This window comes from Ixodes scapularis, unplaced genomic scaffold (assembly GCF_016920785.2).
Source record: "Ixodes scapularis isolate PalLabHiFi unplaced genomic scaffold, ASM1692078v2 PGA_scaffold13__105_contigs__length_92229423, whole genome shotgun sequence".
NCBI classification, from domain to species: domain Eukaryota; kingdom Metazoa; phylum Arthropoda; class Arachnida; order Ixodida; family Ixodidae; genus Ixodes; species Ixodes scapularis.
Window position 1 is genome coordinate 53,113,689 of NW_024609839.1, and position 18,492 is coordinate 53,132,180.

Below are 18,492 nucleotides of genomic sequence, written 5' to 3' on the forward strand. Positions count from 1 at the left end.
GCAAAACAATACGCGTCCCGGACGGCCGTACCATTGTGAAACACTGATTAAAGCGGTGATCTCACTGCCGCAGAGATGATTCGGGCGATTGCTCAGATTCGTGTTATCAGTAGAAATTTTATGTATGTGTGTGACGCATGGAGTCTCCTCATGAAACAGAAAAGCGTTGCTTTCCATTTCAGATAGTGTCAGGTAATGATAGTGGCAACCATGATTTGAAGCACCAAAATTGCCAAGTGTCGCTACTCTGAAGGTATTTAGTGGCTCTAGGCTGCACACTGCAGACCTGTCTCAACTCTCAACAGTCTGGGACCTGGAACTGATCGCCTCGCCGGCATTTTCACTTGCCGAGTTGGCAGCCGAAAAAAGCGCTGCATGAGTGAATGAATGAAGTAGAGGTCCTTCAATCGAGCGGCGGCTTGCGCCATCTATCAAATTTGGCCGAACAAAAGCGTCTCCATGACGTCAGCGAAACTCGCAAAGCGAGAACCCATGCCAGACCGCATGCCCCGTTAAAGCGGCAAACCTTTTCCCACGACAGGAGGCCATGTTCCGCGAGGTCACGGCCTACCTCTTGGCCCCCGTGGTGGCCTTCCTCGCCCTGCGGCTGCTGCCCGTGATGTGGACGCCCCTGTGGTACGCGTCCGCCGTGGTGGGCATGAGCGTGCTCTGTTTTCTCGCCCTGGGGCGCTGCCTGCACCGGCTCCTCCCCAACGGCGTCGTCTCGGCGTCGGGCAAGGCCGTGCTCATCACTGGCTGCGACACCGGCTTCGGGCACTCGCTGGCACTACGTCTGGACAGGCTAGGCTACCAGGTGAGGACCGCTTCCCAGGTGACTGGGTTTAGACCTCGGCGAGCGATGGCTCCTTGGACCTCGGGCCTCGTAGGCTTGTAGATTGTAAAAAAGACTACAAACATTAAAGAATATGGAAGCTAAACACAAAGAGGGGTGAGGACAGCACATGCGGAGCAAAGCTAGGCACTCCGTAAGATGCATCAGTTTGGGTATGCGTTCACGTCTGCTCGTTCACACGTTGGACGAGTCCCAGAACAAAAAATATATTTGGCATCACAAGTAGCAAAAAAATCGCTTTGCTTGGTCATTCCGTCAAATTCGGTAAAGGTGCGAAATCACTAATACGCGAAGCCTACCCTACTACGCACTGCAGCAGAGAGGTGGGGAAGACAGAAAAGAGTTCTAGAAGACTGCTTGACACTCCCCCACCCCCCCCCCCCCCCCCCAACACACACACACATATTCCGCGCGGCGCAACGCCAATGGTCGCGCGCACTATGGTGTCGAACCAACAGCTGCGCCTGCGCTCCGTTGCCGGTGCTCTCTCCCATAACCTTGTTGAGATCCGACTACCAACACGACCAAGCAATGTCTGTGCAGGGTTCCCAGTGAGCGCGTTGTTTACAAACAAATCCGCATTCGCCCATGCCAGGTGTGAGCACTGAGCATGCGCAGAAAGCAGATTCAAGCGAAGTGAAGGGTCTAAGAATGCGCCGTGTAAGGCACCCAGCGCCACCGCAGCGATGGATTAATTATTGAATGGATGCTAACGGCTACATTCTTTTATAACGTGCAGTACCTTGCGCCATCTAGCCTATAGAAGCAACGTGTATGCGGCGCTGTGTTGCCAAACCTTCCAAGGTTACGCAGCTAGTCTAGCCTAGCGTAGCCTTGCCTAACCCAACCTCACCTAACCTTGTCGATGCTTGCCAAAGCCAGGCCATACCGCTGAATCCGTTTGCAAGAGCGGTCGAAATCTTGTCCGCAGGGAGCTGGCCTCAAATGAAGGGCGAAAGAGCACGCTCTTCCTCTCTTTTTAACCTAAGGAGCCGCTTCAATTGATTCTTTTGTGGCATAGAGTTACGGCCCTCGGGGGAAAAGCCGGGAACGTTCTTTTGAGGCTACCTTTCTTTTCTTTGTTTTCTTTTGTCTGAAGCGGAAGTTTGAGTGATTGGCCTTTCCGGCTGCTCGAAGTTTAAGGCAGGGACCGTTTATTTTTTAGGGAAGCTCTGACAGGCGGCTATATTTGGGGCCCATATTTTTAAAAGTTAGTCTGAGAAAAAAAATGAAATCGTCAATTTGCTATGTAACTTAGATTAAGCTGGGACACCTTTTAGCACCCGTGCATGTGCTATCTTCAATTTCGCTTCTTTTGTTTTTCGGGGGAGGAGGAGGAGGGGGCAGCACTCACAGCAGCATTTTTATGTTTTTTTTTTTTTTTCTTTTTTGCACGGCAGTAATTACGTCAAAAAAAAAAAAACAGGGACAGATAAAGAAGTGCACAGGACGAGGCGTTACTTGCAACTGAACTTTACTGAACGAAACATAGAAAGAGACATAGAAAAAGAATAATAAAACCGCACATGCGCAAAGATAATAGACCTTTATTGATCACCTGGAAAGCCTGCCGTCAAAGTTGAGTGAGCGTAGCTTGACCGATAAAATCCGGCTCCTTATTGGATAGGGCAACAGGCGGAGCAATGATACACACATTCGTGCCATGGGCCTTTATCATGAATGTCTTTTGTATCTCGCGTCCCAACCTTGTTTTGAATTTTCCTAGAATTTTGGTACCATTGAACTCGGCCTGGCGCTCACACCTATCACAATGTGCAGCCAAGTGGCCAGACGGGGGTTGCCTAATGGTGGCAGAGTGTTCTCTGATTAAATAATTAATGCACCTCCCCGTCTAGAGAACATAAACCCGACCGCAAGACAGCGGTACCTCGCAAGTAACCCCTAAGGCACATTGCCGAAATTTGGTGGCATGACGCTTGCCGCACACTCCCTCCGCATCACCCGGCACTCCTGCATCGTTTATTATTTCGCATAGCTTGGAAAGATTGTTTTGGGCGGAAAAAACTACAGGAATGCGAAACTTATTTGCCACCTTTTTGAGGTTATGAGAGACCTCATGTACATCAGACAGGACAACAGGTCTAACTTCAGTCCTTGCCCTCTCAGCCTCCTCTCCCCTGACGAGCTTCTTCAGCTTCTTAACCAACCCTTCAGCAACATCAGATAAGACCCGGGAAGGGAACCCCACATCCTGCAATCTGTCTATAGCTGCAACTGAAAACTCATCTTGTGAGGGTAAAATGCGTGCGCGCGCGTGTGGAAAGAATGCACTTTTCACGATGCAAGCCGGCAGCGGAGGCGTGACGAAACTGTATGGTGAGATTGGTCATAGCCTCCTCTATTATACTCCCAAAGCCTGGCAGTTCGACGACGGAGCCTTGGAGTGTCCGGTCGCAGATTTGGAGCGCTAGGATCTGGTAGCACAGAGCGTCAAAGAGTCATTTCACGGAGAACCTGGACTTCAGCGCACAGCTTTTGCAACGGCGAGGACCCGAAACACGATTGTTCGCTCTTGAGAAGTGTGTTTCGGCGTCTCGACGCAGTGGGGCGCCAGTCGCGTGGCTGTAATCTCATCCGTTGTCTGCCGCTCTATCTTTCCCATTTCGGCGGCCGCTTCTCGTGGCGATCTGCCAGGCTTTGTCCGTGTATAGGAATTGGTCTATGAGCCTCCTGCGCTTAAGCTTTGAACAAACTGTGGCACCCTCGTTTTGGGTAGTACACGCTCACCTAATTGGGACTCCCACTATTGTGGTGCCTTCGCCGTGATTTTGTTTACTTTTGTGTAGTGCAGAAGAACGGAAAAACACCTTTGGACGTCCGAAATCGGCGACATTCAACGCCGCAAGACAATCCAAAGTTCCGGATTTATGCCACCACCGCTAGGGTACGCGTCTCATATCTCTAAGTGGTGACATTAGAAGATCTGGTATCCAGACGTTCTTGTTTTTTCTTCCCCTTTATGTTTTTTTGGGACGCGTGACACGGCGTTTCTTGGTTCACGCTTTTATCGTCCTAGCTTTGGCCTGTGCTTCGACGGCGTTACCATTTTTCGTTTTTTTTTTTTTCTGTTTTACTCGTTCTCGTGTTTTGCGCCAGAGCATGCGCGCTTCTATATGTGTGGCAGTTTTATCGCTCAAGTTTGTACCACCCAAAACAAGTCCTAACAAGTCATTTTTCGCAGCGCCTCCTGGGCAACGCAGGATGCCTATTGAATGCGAAATCTCTGAATTCTGCAGTGCGCACTTTCTCTCCACGCGCTGCAAAATTTTTGTGATTTGCGTAAATATCACTTAGAATGAATCCCTGACGTTCATGAACTCATGTAACACGCGTTAGTCATTCTCCTTGTGCAATGGTAGTCGAAAGAACATCTCTTGGTGGATCATTAGGGAATGGGCTAGCCTGACCCTTGAGAAACGCCACACACTTCCCATCTGGAAAACGCTAACGCTGACCCCTTCACTTTTTTGTTATGGCGTATTCTTTTGCTTTCTCTATTTTTTGCTGGCTCTTTTTGGTTTCGTTACGGGATCGGTGTTAGCGTTTCCCAAAGGGAGACGTGTGTGGCGTTTCCCAAGGGTCATGCTAACGCATTCTCTAAGGATGCGTTATCTTCCTTTAATTTTTATTTTTTATTTTTGCGGCTTCTGTCCGGACACAGAACGCAGACAGAACGCAGTCTATCCGGACAAACGCAGACCCGCGTCGGCTTGCCGCTTCATGTAACGCATTTCGGCCAAAAGAGCGGACACGAAACTGGGGAAACTAGCCCTTAACAGCTCCGTTGTAAAAATGATTTTTTAGGACTAAAGAGCTTTCGTAAAACCTGCATTCATGAAATTTGAGAATAAATGCGCGTGTACCTAAAGACACCTTTATGTGAGCGGTTAAATTGCTCACCACTCATTGGTTTATTTATTCATGCTTTGTGTTTTTACGCCCGAACAGCGCTCAAAAACACTCACAAAAAAAAAAAAAAAAAAAAAGCCGGGCATTGATTTACGAGGCGATTGACTTGTGTGCAACTTATGTTCGTTTTGCGAAGGGAATCGAGTGGTAAGCCGGATATCAGGTGTTCGCAGGATGCCTCTTTCCTGACGGAGAAGGTGCTAAAGGCCTCCGCAAGGAAGGCTCGGCCGCACTGCACGTCGTCCGACTCGACGTCACGAAGGACGACCATTTCCGTGAGGCTCTGGACTACGTGAAGCACAATCTGCACGGGAATGGTGAGTTTATTCATATATTTATTGTGAGTAATTTGAGCTGCATACAGCGGGTCCAGAAAGCGAGACAGATATGAATATTGTTCTCAAGATCACCGCATGATGTACTAGAGTAAGGACCCCTGTCTGACAGTCCGACTCAATTTCTCATTTACAGTAAAAGCATAAAGTACAACGAATTAATTCCAACCTCTGCTCGCGTTCTCTATATGCCTGTCTGACACGAAAAGCAATGAACGAGGGAATGAATAGAAAGGTATAAAAGCTGTTTTTTTTAAGTCGCAATGAAATCTAAGGAACGAGCTTATCCTTTACGTGCGTCACCGAAGTTGAGACGCGCGCCGCACTCCCTTCTCTCAATCTCCGCCACACCCTTGTCAGGCTGGCAGTCTCATTGATATTCTCACGCACCGTCACCTATCACTTCTATCACACGAAGTTAACAGCTTTCATGCCGCACCGATGACACCTCGCATGTTTCATGTCCCTCCTCGAATACAATTTGAGAATCGTTTTTTGATTCGAAGATGTTTCCCAGTCACACAGCGCAACCTCACCAGTGGAATACATTTCACTCCCCGACAGCCCAATGACCTTGGGGCGGACAGGTTTTACGTAGTTGGAACGGCTGGATACGCCGCAGCTTAGCGGTTTTCCCCTTTGCCGCGCCGTCTATCGTAGCACTAGAGCGCCAGTCGAGACAGCCGTCTCTGCTACTTCGGTGAACCAAAGACAGCGCTTAGGGACGATTTGGCGATCAGCGGGGTGAAATGCATACATGGCTTGCACGTGACGTCAGTCCGCCCTTCTTTCTGGTGGCCAGAGGCGTCGCATTAACGGAACGGAAGCTACGCCCCCACGCGCCCTTTCCCCTATTATGTCTGACGTGGTCTGAACAAGTGACGTCAGTGCAGACACTCCGGAGCCATGGGCGAGACTTTACTTCCTCACTCGTAAAGGCCGACATACAAAATCTTTTTCCGCAAGGTAAAAAAATCACTCTTGCCACCCTTCCCGTTTCCTCCTGTCCCTCTGGTCACTTGGCGGCAGGGAGACTCCTTTTGCTGCTGCATCTTCTGGCTGGAGAGGCCGGGAGCTTATCCTGTCTTATCCAGCCCCAAAATGCAGCAACAAAAGGAGTCGATCCCCCGCCGTCAAGATAGAAGTGAGAGAGGGGGAAACGGGAAGGGTGGCGAGATTATTCCTGCCTCGCGGAGAAACGTTCTTTTATAGTTGGTGACAGGTCAAGAAGGAAGTAGAAGCTCCTTCCACATCTTTCCAGTTTAGCAGAGCAAACGCTGGAGAGGAGATCGCCTCCTCTCCAGCATTCGCTCTGCTAAACTGGAAAGAGGTGGGAGGAGCTTCCACTTCCTTCTTGAAGTTTTATTTAAGAGCGCAGCTCCCCGGCGCTCGTTTCCGGCTTGAGCGGTGTCGTCGGCGTCGGCGCAACCGCGCGTTGGATTATGGGACGTTTACCATAATGCCATCATACGTATCTGATATTGCCAATATTCCCGGCTAAATTTTGCGGGAAAATTTTCCTGCTAAATTTGGTGAAAAATTATTTCTGCTAAATTTAGCGGGGAAGGTAGAGGGGGACATACCCTCCCCTCCGTACCCTCCTCTCCTCCCCCTCAAGAGCTGCGCTCTAAGTCGACATTACAGAAAATTGTAAACGTCTTTCATTTGTTTTTGTGTGTTTTTCTTTGAAGTTTGAGAACTTCCTGTTTTTTCTTTATTATTTTGTGCGCTTGCATACCTGACTCTTGTATTCTCTTCACAGCAATATGCTAAAACTTTTTCTTCTTGTTAGCGAGACGTATATTTGTGTAGCTTTTCTTCATCTCAATTTCTGGTATTTTCAAAAAGTGGGTGTTAGTGTTGTTCTAGGATACTGCATGCTCTTTATCAATCGGAGTGTTCGTGTTGTTCCTTTTTTAAGGCTATTGTTTTATTTTGGATCCACAAGATCAAATAAGGAAACACTTTCTCAATTGCAATGACCCTAATGGGGGTCGACGGTATTTCAAAATAAATATAACCCTCTCCCTCATATAATGCCACCTCTTGCGCTGGTCGTTGAAATAAGTAAAATAAAATAATAAACAACTTTCTGACTATTCTTTTTTCGTGACTATGTGCTCGATGAGAATGCAGCGACCCTCTTTCAGGGCTCTGGGCCGTCGTGGCCAACGCCGGCGTGTTCTTGGCAATGGAGCTGGAGTGGTGGTCCATGGAGGACGTGCACCGGACCTTCGACGTGAACGTGTACGGATGCCTGCGCGCCATCAAGACCTTCCTGCCGCTGCTTCGGCAGTCCCGAGGGAGGGTGGTGCTTACGGCCAGCTACGCGGGTGAGACCCACAGCTCGGGAATTCTAGAGGATCAGCGATCAGAGTGACAAGCAACAAAAACACAGCTGTACATATGTCCATTTAAAATGTAATAATAAAAATACCTGAGAACATCCAAGTGACCTGGAAATATTTAAACGTCTTGAGCATCCGATACTTGACAACAACAACAACTACAAAAAGGTACATACATGCGGTCTTTGTGTGTGGGTTGTTCACTTTTCTATTTCCAATTTAGATGCACGATGTATGCAACAGTTTCTTTGCGCGAGCTTAATTTATCAACTAGCCCGAGAAGATGTTCGTGGACAAGTGGAAAACTGTAAAGGAGCGATCGGGAATTTAACGCAATCTGCTTTTCGAAGAGTGCACGTCTATGCGTGCATGTCTCCGGCGGAGCGTCAGAAATGCAACCTCTCGTTCCAGGACGAGTCACAACGACGTGGCACAACGTGTACTGCATGACCAAGCACGCCGTGGTGTCTCTGGGCGACGGGCTGAGGAGGGAAGCGGTCAAGTGGGGCATCTCTGTGTCCCTCATCGAGCCCACCTATTACAGGTACGGTCACGACGCGTGCTTTATGTGTTAAACGGGTATTGATAATGTCTAGGCAGTAAGTCGAGTAGATCCTAACGTCTCATCCGGGTTATCAGATAAAAAAATAATAATTCTCCCATCTAAACTACTAATTCCGTTGCGTGTTTGTTTAGATAGCGGGAAGCTGGTCAGCCGCAATGGGCATCTCGGGTGTCCGCTCTAATAATACTTCGCATCATCCTATGATGGATTAAAGGTCAAAGGTATACGGGCCGCCCAGGTCCAATCACGCTTCACGCTAAACTATGACATGCTCAGCATTGATTAGGAATGAACGAATAATGCTCCTAATCAAAATCACTGCAATCATTTCTATAGCTTCCACATTGCAAAGAATCTGTACGTAGTGGCTTTCTTTGCAATGTAAAATTGATGATTCACTCAGTACTATTCGATTCGAGTCACTGTCCGCCCATCCCCTTCACTGATCCAAGATGCGGGCACCGATACGTGCATTCAAGCGAAATACCACAGAATTTCTAAGTGGCTCGCGATTGAATCTGGCGGTTCGTAGCTGTTGCCTTAGTCCATCATATAATGTGAGACGAAGTATAGATGAGATATTCAGTCAGTGCAGTACAACTGCTAGCCTCGACCGCATGCCGGTGACGCTCTTCCAGATCAACAAGCAGGGGTGGGCATTAACCCAGGATTCCTGGGTTCTGCAGCAAAAGCATTTCTTCCACGTGCTCCGAGCTGCAATGCGTTCACACACTAGGCCATCAGTCCCCCTAAAAAGAAAAAGAAAAAAGAAAAAAAACAAAAAAAAAACACAACCTGTATCCGGGAATCAGTGCAACCTTGCACTCCAGGGCTCGAAGCGAAGATCCTCTTGTACTCGTAATCACCTCAAGAACCGCTGTAAAAAAAAGTCCGGTTTCTCGAGGACCATTACTGATTTTCTCCTTTATGTGTTGGATTAAGGTATATGTGGGTGAATCTTACCCTTATTTTATTAAAACGTACGTTTCAAACGCCAAAAACATTGTTTCTTTCTCCGACAACTAAATCTAGTAAAAACTACTTTGAGCAGCGCAAAACTTTTTTTTTTTCTTGAGGTAAAAACGAGGATAGACAGAAGGCCTCTGCTGTAGCTTTTTACACACAAGCCGAGAGCCTCTGTGACTCCATCAGTGCGGGCTGTGCGGCACCTACTGGCATGACAATGAAGCTTTTAGGTAGAACGTAGTTTTGTAGAAACCAATATATTGAACTGAAAAAAAAAATGAAAAAAAAGATATTCTTTTTTCGAAATGTGCGTCGTCAAGACGTAAGACCTAAGGCGTAAGGCGTAAGGAGAACGTAAGACCCGCCACATCAAGTCTCTTTTCAAACGTTAGACAGGAGGTGGAAGAATGTTCAATTTCCGCGTTAACCTCTATGGACGCTTTGCGCACACGCCAGATTACAACCGCCATTGCTGACTTTCTCTATAGTCTTACGGAGATACCGCGCCACTGAAACGGGCGTTGACGAGCCTCCACAAGGACCAATGCTGGGGAGAAGGACACAATAGAATGTAAGGTGGCAATAAGATGGCCTGCTAGGGTAATGATGAAGTGAAGTAAACGGAATAAGAGGAAACAAAAAAAGGAGGTTGTTTATGGCGGCGCCCATGCAGAGCTGCTGCAAAGCGTCTATAAACTCCCCTCAAAGCGCCGCTCTCGTCTTGCAGAACGGCCATCATACCGACCGCAGAGGCGATCCTCAAGAAGTGCAAGGAGGTGCCGCAGGAGGTCATGGAACTCTACGGCGAGAGCTACGTTCACGACATGACCACCCGCTTCCTGGAAGCAGTGGACCTGATCGCTCGAAACGACACCGGCGAAGTGATCGACGCCCTCGAACACGCCGTCTGCTCCCAGTACCCGAAGGCATCGTACAAGTGCGACGGCTTCCTCCGCTGGCTCGTCACGGTGGTGGGTATCTGCCTGCCGTCGGTGCTGTTCGACGTCGCCGACTACATGCTCTACACGGGACACACGACCGGCAAGGACGGAAAGCTCGTCAGGACACGCGGGTTCCTTGGCGCCGTCGCCGGAAGACTCAAGGACATGTTCTTGACCAGCTGGGCGAAGCAACGCTGATTGTACCAGGACCGCGCCCTCCAGTCTTCGTGATGCCGACGTTGTGTCTGTGATACACTACTGTGGATGACGTGTGCTCACTCGAGTTCCGTGCACCATGTTGTGTTGTGTCGTGGCCTGCTCGGATCATCATTAGCCAGCGGAAGCCTGGGGTGTCAATGGCTCAGCATCGTGCAGCGGGGATGTGTCTTCCAGGCGTGGTGTGCGGACCGTTGCACCAAGAATGAGATGGCGCGAGAACAACTGCTTGATTTTCCACGTCATCTGCTCGAGCGAGGGACACAGGTTGGACACCCGTGCTGCAGGTCAGCGGTCGGCTCGGATTCGTTTTCTCACTGATCGATTAACACGAGGGGAGCGCGGCGTGTCCAATCCTGCGCTGGCCTCGAGCAGGTGACGTCAATCAAGCACTGCGGCCTCGTTATCTAGCAGGTGTGTGACTGGGAGACGATTCTGAAACTACCTTATGTCTGAGACAACCGGAGAGCACAAAATGTGCAACGTCATGGCGCTTGTGGCAATCATCATTTCTATATGCGTCTGACCCTACTTGTGGACCCAGTTAAATCTAAAGGCGCAATAACATAGTACTTTTTGCCTACTTTTTTTTTTCTAAGATTTTGGTATAATTACATCTGCCTTCCACCGGCGCTCGCTATCGTTCATGTGGCGCTTGCTGTGGCATATAGTGAACAGTTCGCGTACACAATTGTGGGTGCTCAAGGCCATGGCCTCCCACATAGGAGGCTATTTCAAAGCGCACGGGGCCCATAGCTTTGTCTTCATTGCCACACATGGTTCACTTGCTCAATGGGGATTGACGTGACAAAGTGAAATATCGCGTATATTTTTACCAGCTTTCTGTGATAACCACATCCACTGTGCAGATGCTCATAGATATCGCAAAATGAATCCTAACAAAGACAAGCAGGAACTTGTATCGTTCCCTACCTGGCTCTTTGGGAAACTGTTTTGCACGGTAACGCGCAAGAGACTGAAAAATTGGTGGCATTATGCCATCACTGCTGGTACACCGTCGTGAGCAACAACGTTTCAAAAATAGTCTTTCTTCTTTTCTTTTTACCTGGAGGCGCGCCGAAATACGCACAGTGGCGTATATAATGTTGAACCTGTTGCACACAGTGCTATTAAATGCATAGGCAAGACAGGATGCATTTTGCTATACACGTTGTTGGCAAGAGCTCAAGCGCAACAGGGTCATTTTTCTAAAGCTTCACGCCCGTGCCTTCGCAAAAATTGTGCAGAACAAAGTGCATGTTGGACCAACATCACCTATAGCGAGTATTCACTGGACGCCATATATGTGGGTGTTGTTTAGAGCGCACGCTCAGAACGAGCTGACATCAATAGGCTGCTATACTTCGTTTCAGCTTCGGTCCAGACGCAGCCGATGCTACAAGCGCGAGCATGTGGTCCAGAACAGTGCTTGCACTGCACGAGCGCGCGTGCTTGGCAGGGATGCTGAAAGCCCGGAGCTCGCGCTTGTAGCTTTGGCTGCGTCTGGACGGAAGCTGAAACGAAGTATAAGACCGGCACTCTTGATGGTGCGGAATGCACATTGCAAAAGAACTGTGGAAGCTCGCCATCAGCACGCGCTCAGCATTCGCGCACACAGCTATGGCCGCCAGTGAATACTCCCTATAGAAGACCTGCTCCAAGCCGCAAATACATCGAAGCTCGACGAGAATTGCCGCAAAGGTGCAGACGAGTCCGTCTTGGCTTCGCCGCGTGCCAGCGTTACGCTCGTTGCGAGGCGCTGCGTGGATCCATTACTGGCTAGGTGGCGCAAGCCGCCGCCCTGTCGAAATGGTTCCGCCTCATCTATCCATTCATTGTCGTCGGTTCGTCAAACCGATGGATTGCTAGAGAGGAGGAAACATGTCCCTCGATCCAGCATTCTGCCTGCTTCGCCTTTCTTTCCCTCGCCCTGAACTCTTAGCCTATCACCGACAGGTGGTGTGGGCTGGAGCCCGTGGGTGCACGCTGACGAACCGACGACGCTGAGTGAGCAGGACTCGGTTCTGGAAGGTATCGCTACGTGACCGTTCCAATAATCGCCCTCTGCGCACGCTGCCACCCTTGTTTACAGATATCGTGTTCTGAGCATGCGCAGTAGTTATCGTGTGCGAAATGTCGGAAGACGCGCATGCGTCCACAGCTCAGTGATTCGGCATTTTTTTTTTCGCCCCTAGGAAATACTGTAAAACCCTTCATTCTCGGGCCCCTATTTTTCGCAAATCTGTCACAAAGGACACAATTGCGGCCACTAAATTTCGCGAATTCCAAACGTGCCTGCATTGAAACTCTGGAAGGGGCCCTGCAACGACTTTTTTACTGTTTTTTTATTTGCACCAAACCTGAGCGCACTGAACGAAGTAACTTAGTGGACTTTTTCTTTTTTTCGATATCTGCTTTATTTTAAAAGTTACAGGTATATCAAAATTACAAAAACAAGCAAAAAAATAACCTTCATCATGACGTCCTTGGTCCTCTGTCCTCCCTTTTTCCCGCGTCAGAGGATTCCCCTTGCCGCGGTGACTGAGGAATGTGGGGAGGGAGGGGAAGACGGGAAAAGGAGGTGAGGCCGAGGAGAGAGGGGTGCCGGGAAGGGGGCAGCTCTTTCCCGTTGGCTGACCAGGACCAACAACGTCATGATTTCGTCCCATGCCGCGCGCGTTCGACACCACGGGGCGCCCCCATAGGAGGAGGAGGAGGAGGAGGAGGGGGAGAAGAAGAAGAAGAAGAAGAAGGAGGGAGGAGGAGGTTTCCGCGTCGTCCGGTCAAAATATGACGCCACTGATATTTAGTTCCTCCCTCCGTGCCCGCTGGGTTGCCCGAACCACAAGAGACGTGGAAACCGCAAAAAAGGTAGACTCTTAAATATAATTGCAGGGCCCCTTTAAGGTCCGAAATTTTCGCGAGCCCTTAAGGGGGCCCTGCGATCATATTTAAGCGTCTACCTTTTTTGCGATTTCCACGTCTCTTGGAGTTCGGGCAAGCCAGCGGGTACGGAGAGAGTAACTAAATATCAGTGCGTCATATTTACACCGGACGACGCGGAAACCTCCTCCACCGACGGGGGCGACCTGCGGTACCGAAAGCGCGCGATGTCTGACGTCTTTGGTCCTGGGCTTACTACTGGTCAGAGCCGCTAAAAGCTTCTTTTTAGTCGAAATACAAAATATGAGTGGCGCGAACCTTTTCTATTAATTATGAAAACAGTTTTTGTTCAGTATTTTAGAGCAGAAAAGTAACAAATGCAGTTTATAAAGTCCGGAAACCAGAAATGCCCCGTCGACATACCCGCCACCAAGCGGTAAAAAAGGCGGCGCATACTAGAAAGGAATAGTGGGATCAGGCTCCCACGAGCGCGAGCGTAGAGAGGTCCCGGATGTACGCGGCGGCGCTGCGGTCGTTTACGGACTTGAGGATCCGACCGGTTGCGAGCGTTCCGAAGGCCTTCGGCGCAGGGTTGGCTCGCTGTTTGGCCGTTTCGCGGTATGGCAGCGCGAAGTGGCTTCCGTTCTGAACTGATCTTTACCCCGTGTTTGCTGTCGTTTGTGGCCAATGAAGTGTTGTCATGCCGAATCAGTGTTTAATCGTGCAGCGAATGCAACGCGAGGCGCCCTGGCTGCCCGCTTCATTCAGCCTATCCAGAACACGCTTTAGTGGCGCCCTCTCGAGCCGTCGACACGGAGTGCGGCAGCCGTGAGTGCTCGCTAGCTCACTAACCCTGCTTCAGTTCACGGCCACTCAAGCAACCAATGACGTCACGAAGGAGGTTATTTTTTGCTTGTTTTTGTTATTAAGCGAAATTCGAGAAAAGAAAGGTTTCGTTAAGTTACTACGTTCAGTGCGCTCAGGTTCGGTGCAAATTAAAAACCAGTAAAAAAGTCTTCGCAGGGCCCCTTTAATTTCCGCGAATTTTTCAATCCGCGAAATTTAAGGACTCACGAACATTGAGGATTTTAAGCTAAGCGCTGGAAAGAAGCATAGCACCTAGATTTTGTGCGCGGTCGGGTACGGGTGTTCGCAATGTTATGGTCATCTGGGCCCCTCAAATAGGCTTGAGAAGCATACTTTGCCATAAGATCCTCCGAATGATACAGTCAGACTTTTCCAGCTGCATTTCGGGCTTCATAATAACGGTTTCAATCAATCAATATAAGAGGATTGACTTCACTCAATCGAGAAAATCTCTTAAATGCACATTGTTTCACCGTGAAAAAGTACCGGAATAGTGCAGTCTTTGATACCGCCAGAGGAAACAAAGGTAGCCACGCTCAAAGCCCACACTCGAGAATATTCGAACGGCTGTGATGGCAACCATGTGATACGATAAATTGTTTGACTACAAATGTATTCAGTGTATTAAAATACTCTTTTTTCACGTTTCGATCTTCCGAATGTGTTTATTGTAAAGAAACAAGCAAAAAAAATATAACACTTCAGAAGGACAATAAAATAAAGCCCTTTCACGAGTTTGATCAAGTCAAGATTTCTATAAAACTGCGCGAAAGAAAAAAAAAATTAAAGAAGGCCACAATTTTCTGTAATGCCGAATTAGGGCACAGCTTGAGGATAGGGAGGGGAGGGTATGCCCGTGCGACGTCACTTGTGTGACGTCAAGCGGTTACGCCGACGGCGACGCCATTCATCCCGGAAATGGGCGCCTGAGAGCTGCGCTCTAAACAGTGGAGCCACTGCCTTCAATTTGAATGCAGGCCTCTGTTAGATAATTGTTGCGATGACAAGTATTTAAGCATGACTCTCCATGCCTCTGGGCGGTGAAATTCTTTATAAACAGAAATCAGTCAAAGTCCTCTTGTGCACTGCAGTGCTTTGGTTTTTTGTGATACAATCGAACCTGGATATAACGAAGTCAACGGGTGGAAGGAATATGTTTGCTACATCTGGAATTTCTTACATGTATACTCGCTTCGCCCCCCGCCCCGTCCCCGCCCCGTCCCCGCCCCGCCCCCCTAAGAAAAAGGGAAGCTTTGCGCATTGTTCACACGCCGCGCGAAGTAGTTATTAGTAGAGTTTGTTGTCGGAGGAAGACGCGATGCCTTTTGCGTTTGAAGCGTGTAAGTCTTGATAAGATAATATCTGTCTAATCTAAGATGCACCTCTCTAAATAAAGTGGGAAATTCGTAATCCTCCGCGAAAAACCAAACTTTTCTTTTTTAGTGCGGTTTTTTATGTGAAAACGAGAATTCAATATAGAACGTAATAAGCATGTAGCATATAGTTGTATCGCTATTGTGAGTTTTCAGTACAAATTCGCAACAAAAAATGCTGAATTTTTGTTTGTTACGCTAGCCAACACGCGCAGGCGTACTAAATCGCCTGGAGGTTCGCTTCTCCCTCTGCGAAGCTGAAATGCGGGAAAGTGGAATACCGGGAGCAGCAAATATACGACAAGAATTATATCTTCCGGCTCCGCGGCTGGTGGAGATATGATAAAATACGGTAGAACTTCGAATATACACTTAACAAAATAAATGAGAAAAAAAAAAACGCAACAATTGAGAAGATGAAACGGGAAACCACTTTCGCACAACAGGTAATTCTGTGTGTACATTAGCGGATTTGGAGCACAGACTCGTACGAAATCAGTGGAAGCAGAACTAAGCAAAGGTCGGACAGAATACATCGCGCGGGAAGGACAGACTGCGATGGAAAAGTCGCGGTCACAGGTCTTCGATTGACACATCGGCAACAGCGCCGCTCTTTGGGGAGCTGAGTAAGTATGACTATCAGCTTCCTCCTAATGGCGAAGGGTGGCGCTATGTTCCGCCCAACCGTGCCGGCCCTCTGTTTTTTTTTTGTTTTTTTTTGCTGCGCCGTTGGCATGAGCCAACGTTACTAAAACACTTAGTTGGGAAACTCCCATAGAGACAGCTTTGAAGAAATGGCCCCAATCTGTCTCCGAGCACCGAGCTAATGACGAACACAACGCCACCATTTCTCCCGCAGCGGCCACTCGAAAAACTGCACGTGACTTGCATTTTGGCTTCAAGAACAGATACAGCGGTAGAGGTTAGAGGGGTACCACCCCCGTCTCCCCGGCGGACGCGCCGCTTTCAACTACTGAAGTTAAAATGCACCTAGGGCGGGACGCGCTACCTAAAAGGCCCGCTGAGGCATGGTTGTATGAAAACAATACTAATTGTTCCGCAAAACCCTGCGAACTAAAGATGATAAAAACATCACGCGCCCATCATTTGGTACTAAACTCCAATAAATTTCATACAAAAAGAGTCTTTTCCGTTTGTTTTTACGCAAAAACAGGCTTTCAAAAAGCTCGAGGTGACCATATAGTACAGACAAACAAAAAAGAGTGGCGCTGTTATCGCATATAGCTCGGTCTCGGTGGACGCCAGCGGCCCAGGTTTCGACGGCGAGTTTCCCAACTGAGTGTTTTAGTAACGTTGGCAGGAGCCCTCGTTCAGAGCCGGGTCAGTGCGTGCACCAGACGCAGCAAGTGGGCTTGGCAAACTCTCTTGGCCTAAAAGAATCCCCTAGCGGTGGTAGCGAAAAACTGTTTTAATCAAAGGTATATGCTCGTATGTGATTTTGATAAGCGCGTAAGAGTAAAATGTAGTAACCCTTTACGGTTGAAAATAGGGTTCACGTTAGGGGTGTCGCGAACTTTTGTTGAACCAATTTTTAGGTTGAACTTTCGGGGTTTGACTGGGTCGAACCGGTTCGACGAACCTTCGAACTTTTTACCAGATTCGACCGGTTCGGCTTCGTGGACAGTGTGGCCAGACCTTGATACAAGCATGGCTAGGTTTGGAGAATTTTTTTTTATGAAAAGGGTTATTTCATTTTAAAAACAGTTGCAATTAAAAGAAACTAATTCTAATCGCAGAAGAAGTTAATACCTTAATTTTTTTTTGTACTGTATTAACTGAAATAACCAGTCAGCGCTGCCCTTAATTCATCCCTTAGCCATCACCATCCAATCCGAAGCCAACTGGTCAGCCTGTCGCGCATGCGCACACGAGTCGAACCTCAATACAAGGTTCGTCGAATTTTCCACTAAAAGTTCGAAAAAGTCTAACCTGGTCGAACTCGAACCTCGACCGGTTCGCGACACCCCTAGTTCACGTAATGTTTCAATCATTATTATGAAGAAAGATGTAAGAAACGAACGGCGCCGCTCGAATTCTGCTTTGCTCGGACAAAGTGTGACCGCTGAGACGGCAGATTCCCGGCCCTCGGCGCTTGGATAAGTCGATCGTTCCGCTAGTCGCACTCTTCCACCAGAATTTTGGATGACCGTGATTGAAACATCATGTGCACCATATTTTCAGTCACCGAGAGTTACTCTGACGCACTTATTAATTTGTTTCTTGCGACCACCGCCAGGGTATTATTTCCGGCATCTGGCTGACCCCATTCGAATTTGTGAAGACGCCCTGGAACACGCTCAGTCCAGCAAAATCGCCTTTTTAAGCGTTGCGGAGGCTCGCGGCAGCGGGTTAAAGACATGGCTTCTACTCGTTTGTCGTCATTCGCCGAAGATGTGTTTTAAAACCTTGTGTGAACTGTGAAAATTGCCGTTGAGAACACGTGCAAATTTTTACGAAGGCGCAGTGCTGTAGGAAAAAGGCAGAACTCATCAAAAGCAAGTTTCGCTGGTCTCGCGGCATGATCAAAGTTTCCTTTGCACACCGAAGTGGCGAGTCTTTGTGCTTTGCATGCTTGGATACCAGTCAAGAACCGAAGCTGCAGTGAAGTTTTGAAGGTGTGTCGTGCATAGATGTCTTTGCATCCTATATCGGCCACGAAGTTCTGGATGGCCCAGCTGTTACGGCAAATTGCTATCAATAAAGGGAAAAAAAAAAATCTGTGGTATTTATAAAGCATGTTAACCATGGCTATGTTACAGATCTACTCAATTGAATCACATGGCAGCACAAATAGAGCAACGCTGTGGAGCAAAATATGTGTTCGAACACAAAAGTATGATACGGCGAGATTGAAAATTCCTTGAAACACGGATCATATGGTCATGTGCATTCTGTTGCCGTCGCTATACACCCATCCCCCTTTTCCATAGCCACTGGATCAAGCTCATTTCTGGACGAGTGCCACAAGTTACAAATACACTTGCCATACTAAAGTAAAATGCTGCTCCAGAGGCACATACATCTTTACGCACATTGGACTCGCGAAATACATACACATGGCGTCAATTCTCGAACAGTATCCAAGCATGTGAGGGCACAGAGATGCAGCACTTCGGCGTGCCAAGGAAACTTCCATCACGCCGCGAGACCGGCAAAACTTGCTTTTGACAAGTTGTGCCTTTTTCCTGCGGTGC

General features: G+C 48.4%; 1 protein-coding gene across 1 annotated transcript; it reads left to right on the top strand.

Annotated features, from left to right (window-relative positions):
• The first annotated feature begins 234 nt into the window (after nucleotides 1-234).
• On the top strand, nucleotides 235-11,307 carry LOC8033370 (17-beta-hydroxysteroid dehydrogenase type 6). The gene is made up of 5 exons (XM_042289901.1): nucleotides 235-814; nucleotides 4,947-5,100; nucleotides 7,269-7,451; nucleotides 7,878-8,010; nucleotides 9,725-11,307. Exons 1-5 carry the CDS (start codon nucleotides 548-550, stop codon nucleotides 10,134-10,136), a joined length of 1,149 nt encoding a protein of 382 aa, XP_042145835.1. The 5' UTR covers nucleotides 235-547; the 3' UTR covers nucleotides 10,137-11,307.
• Nucleotides 11,308-18,492: the final 7,185 nt, after the last annotated feature.

Coding starts and splice junctions, on each gene's coding strand:
- LOC8033370 (XM_042289901.1), top strand. CDS start 548: ATGTTCCGCGAGGTCACGGCCTACCTCTTGGCCCCCGTGGTGGCCTTC. Junction 815..4,946: donor TGGACAGGCTAGGCTACCAG/GTGAGGACCGCT, acceptor GCCGGATATCAG/GTGTTCGCAGGATGCCTCTT. Junction 5,101..7,268: donor GCACAATCTGCACGGGAATG/GTGAGTTTATTC, acceptor ACCCTCTTTCAG/GGCTCTGGGCCGTCGTGGCC.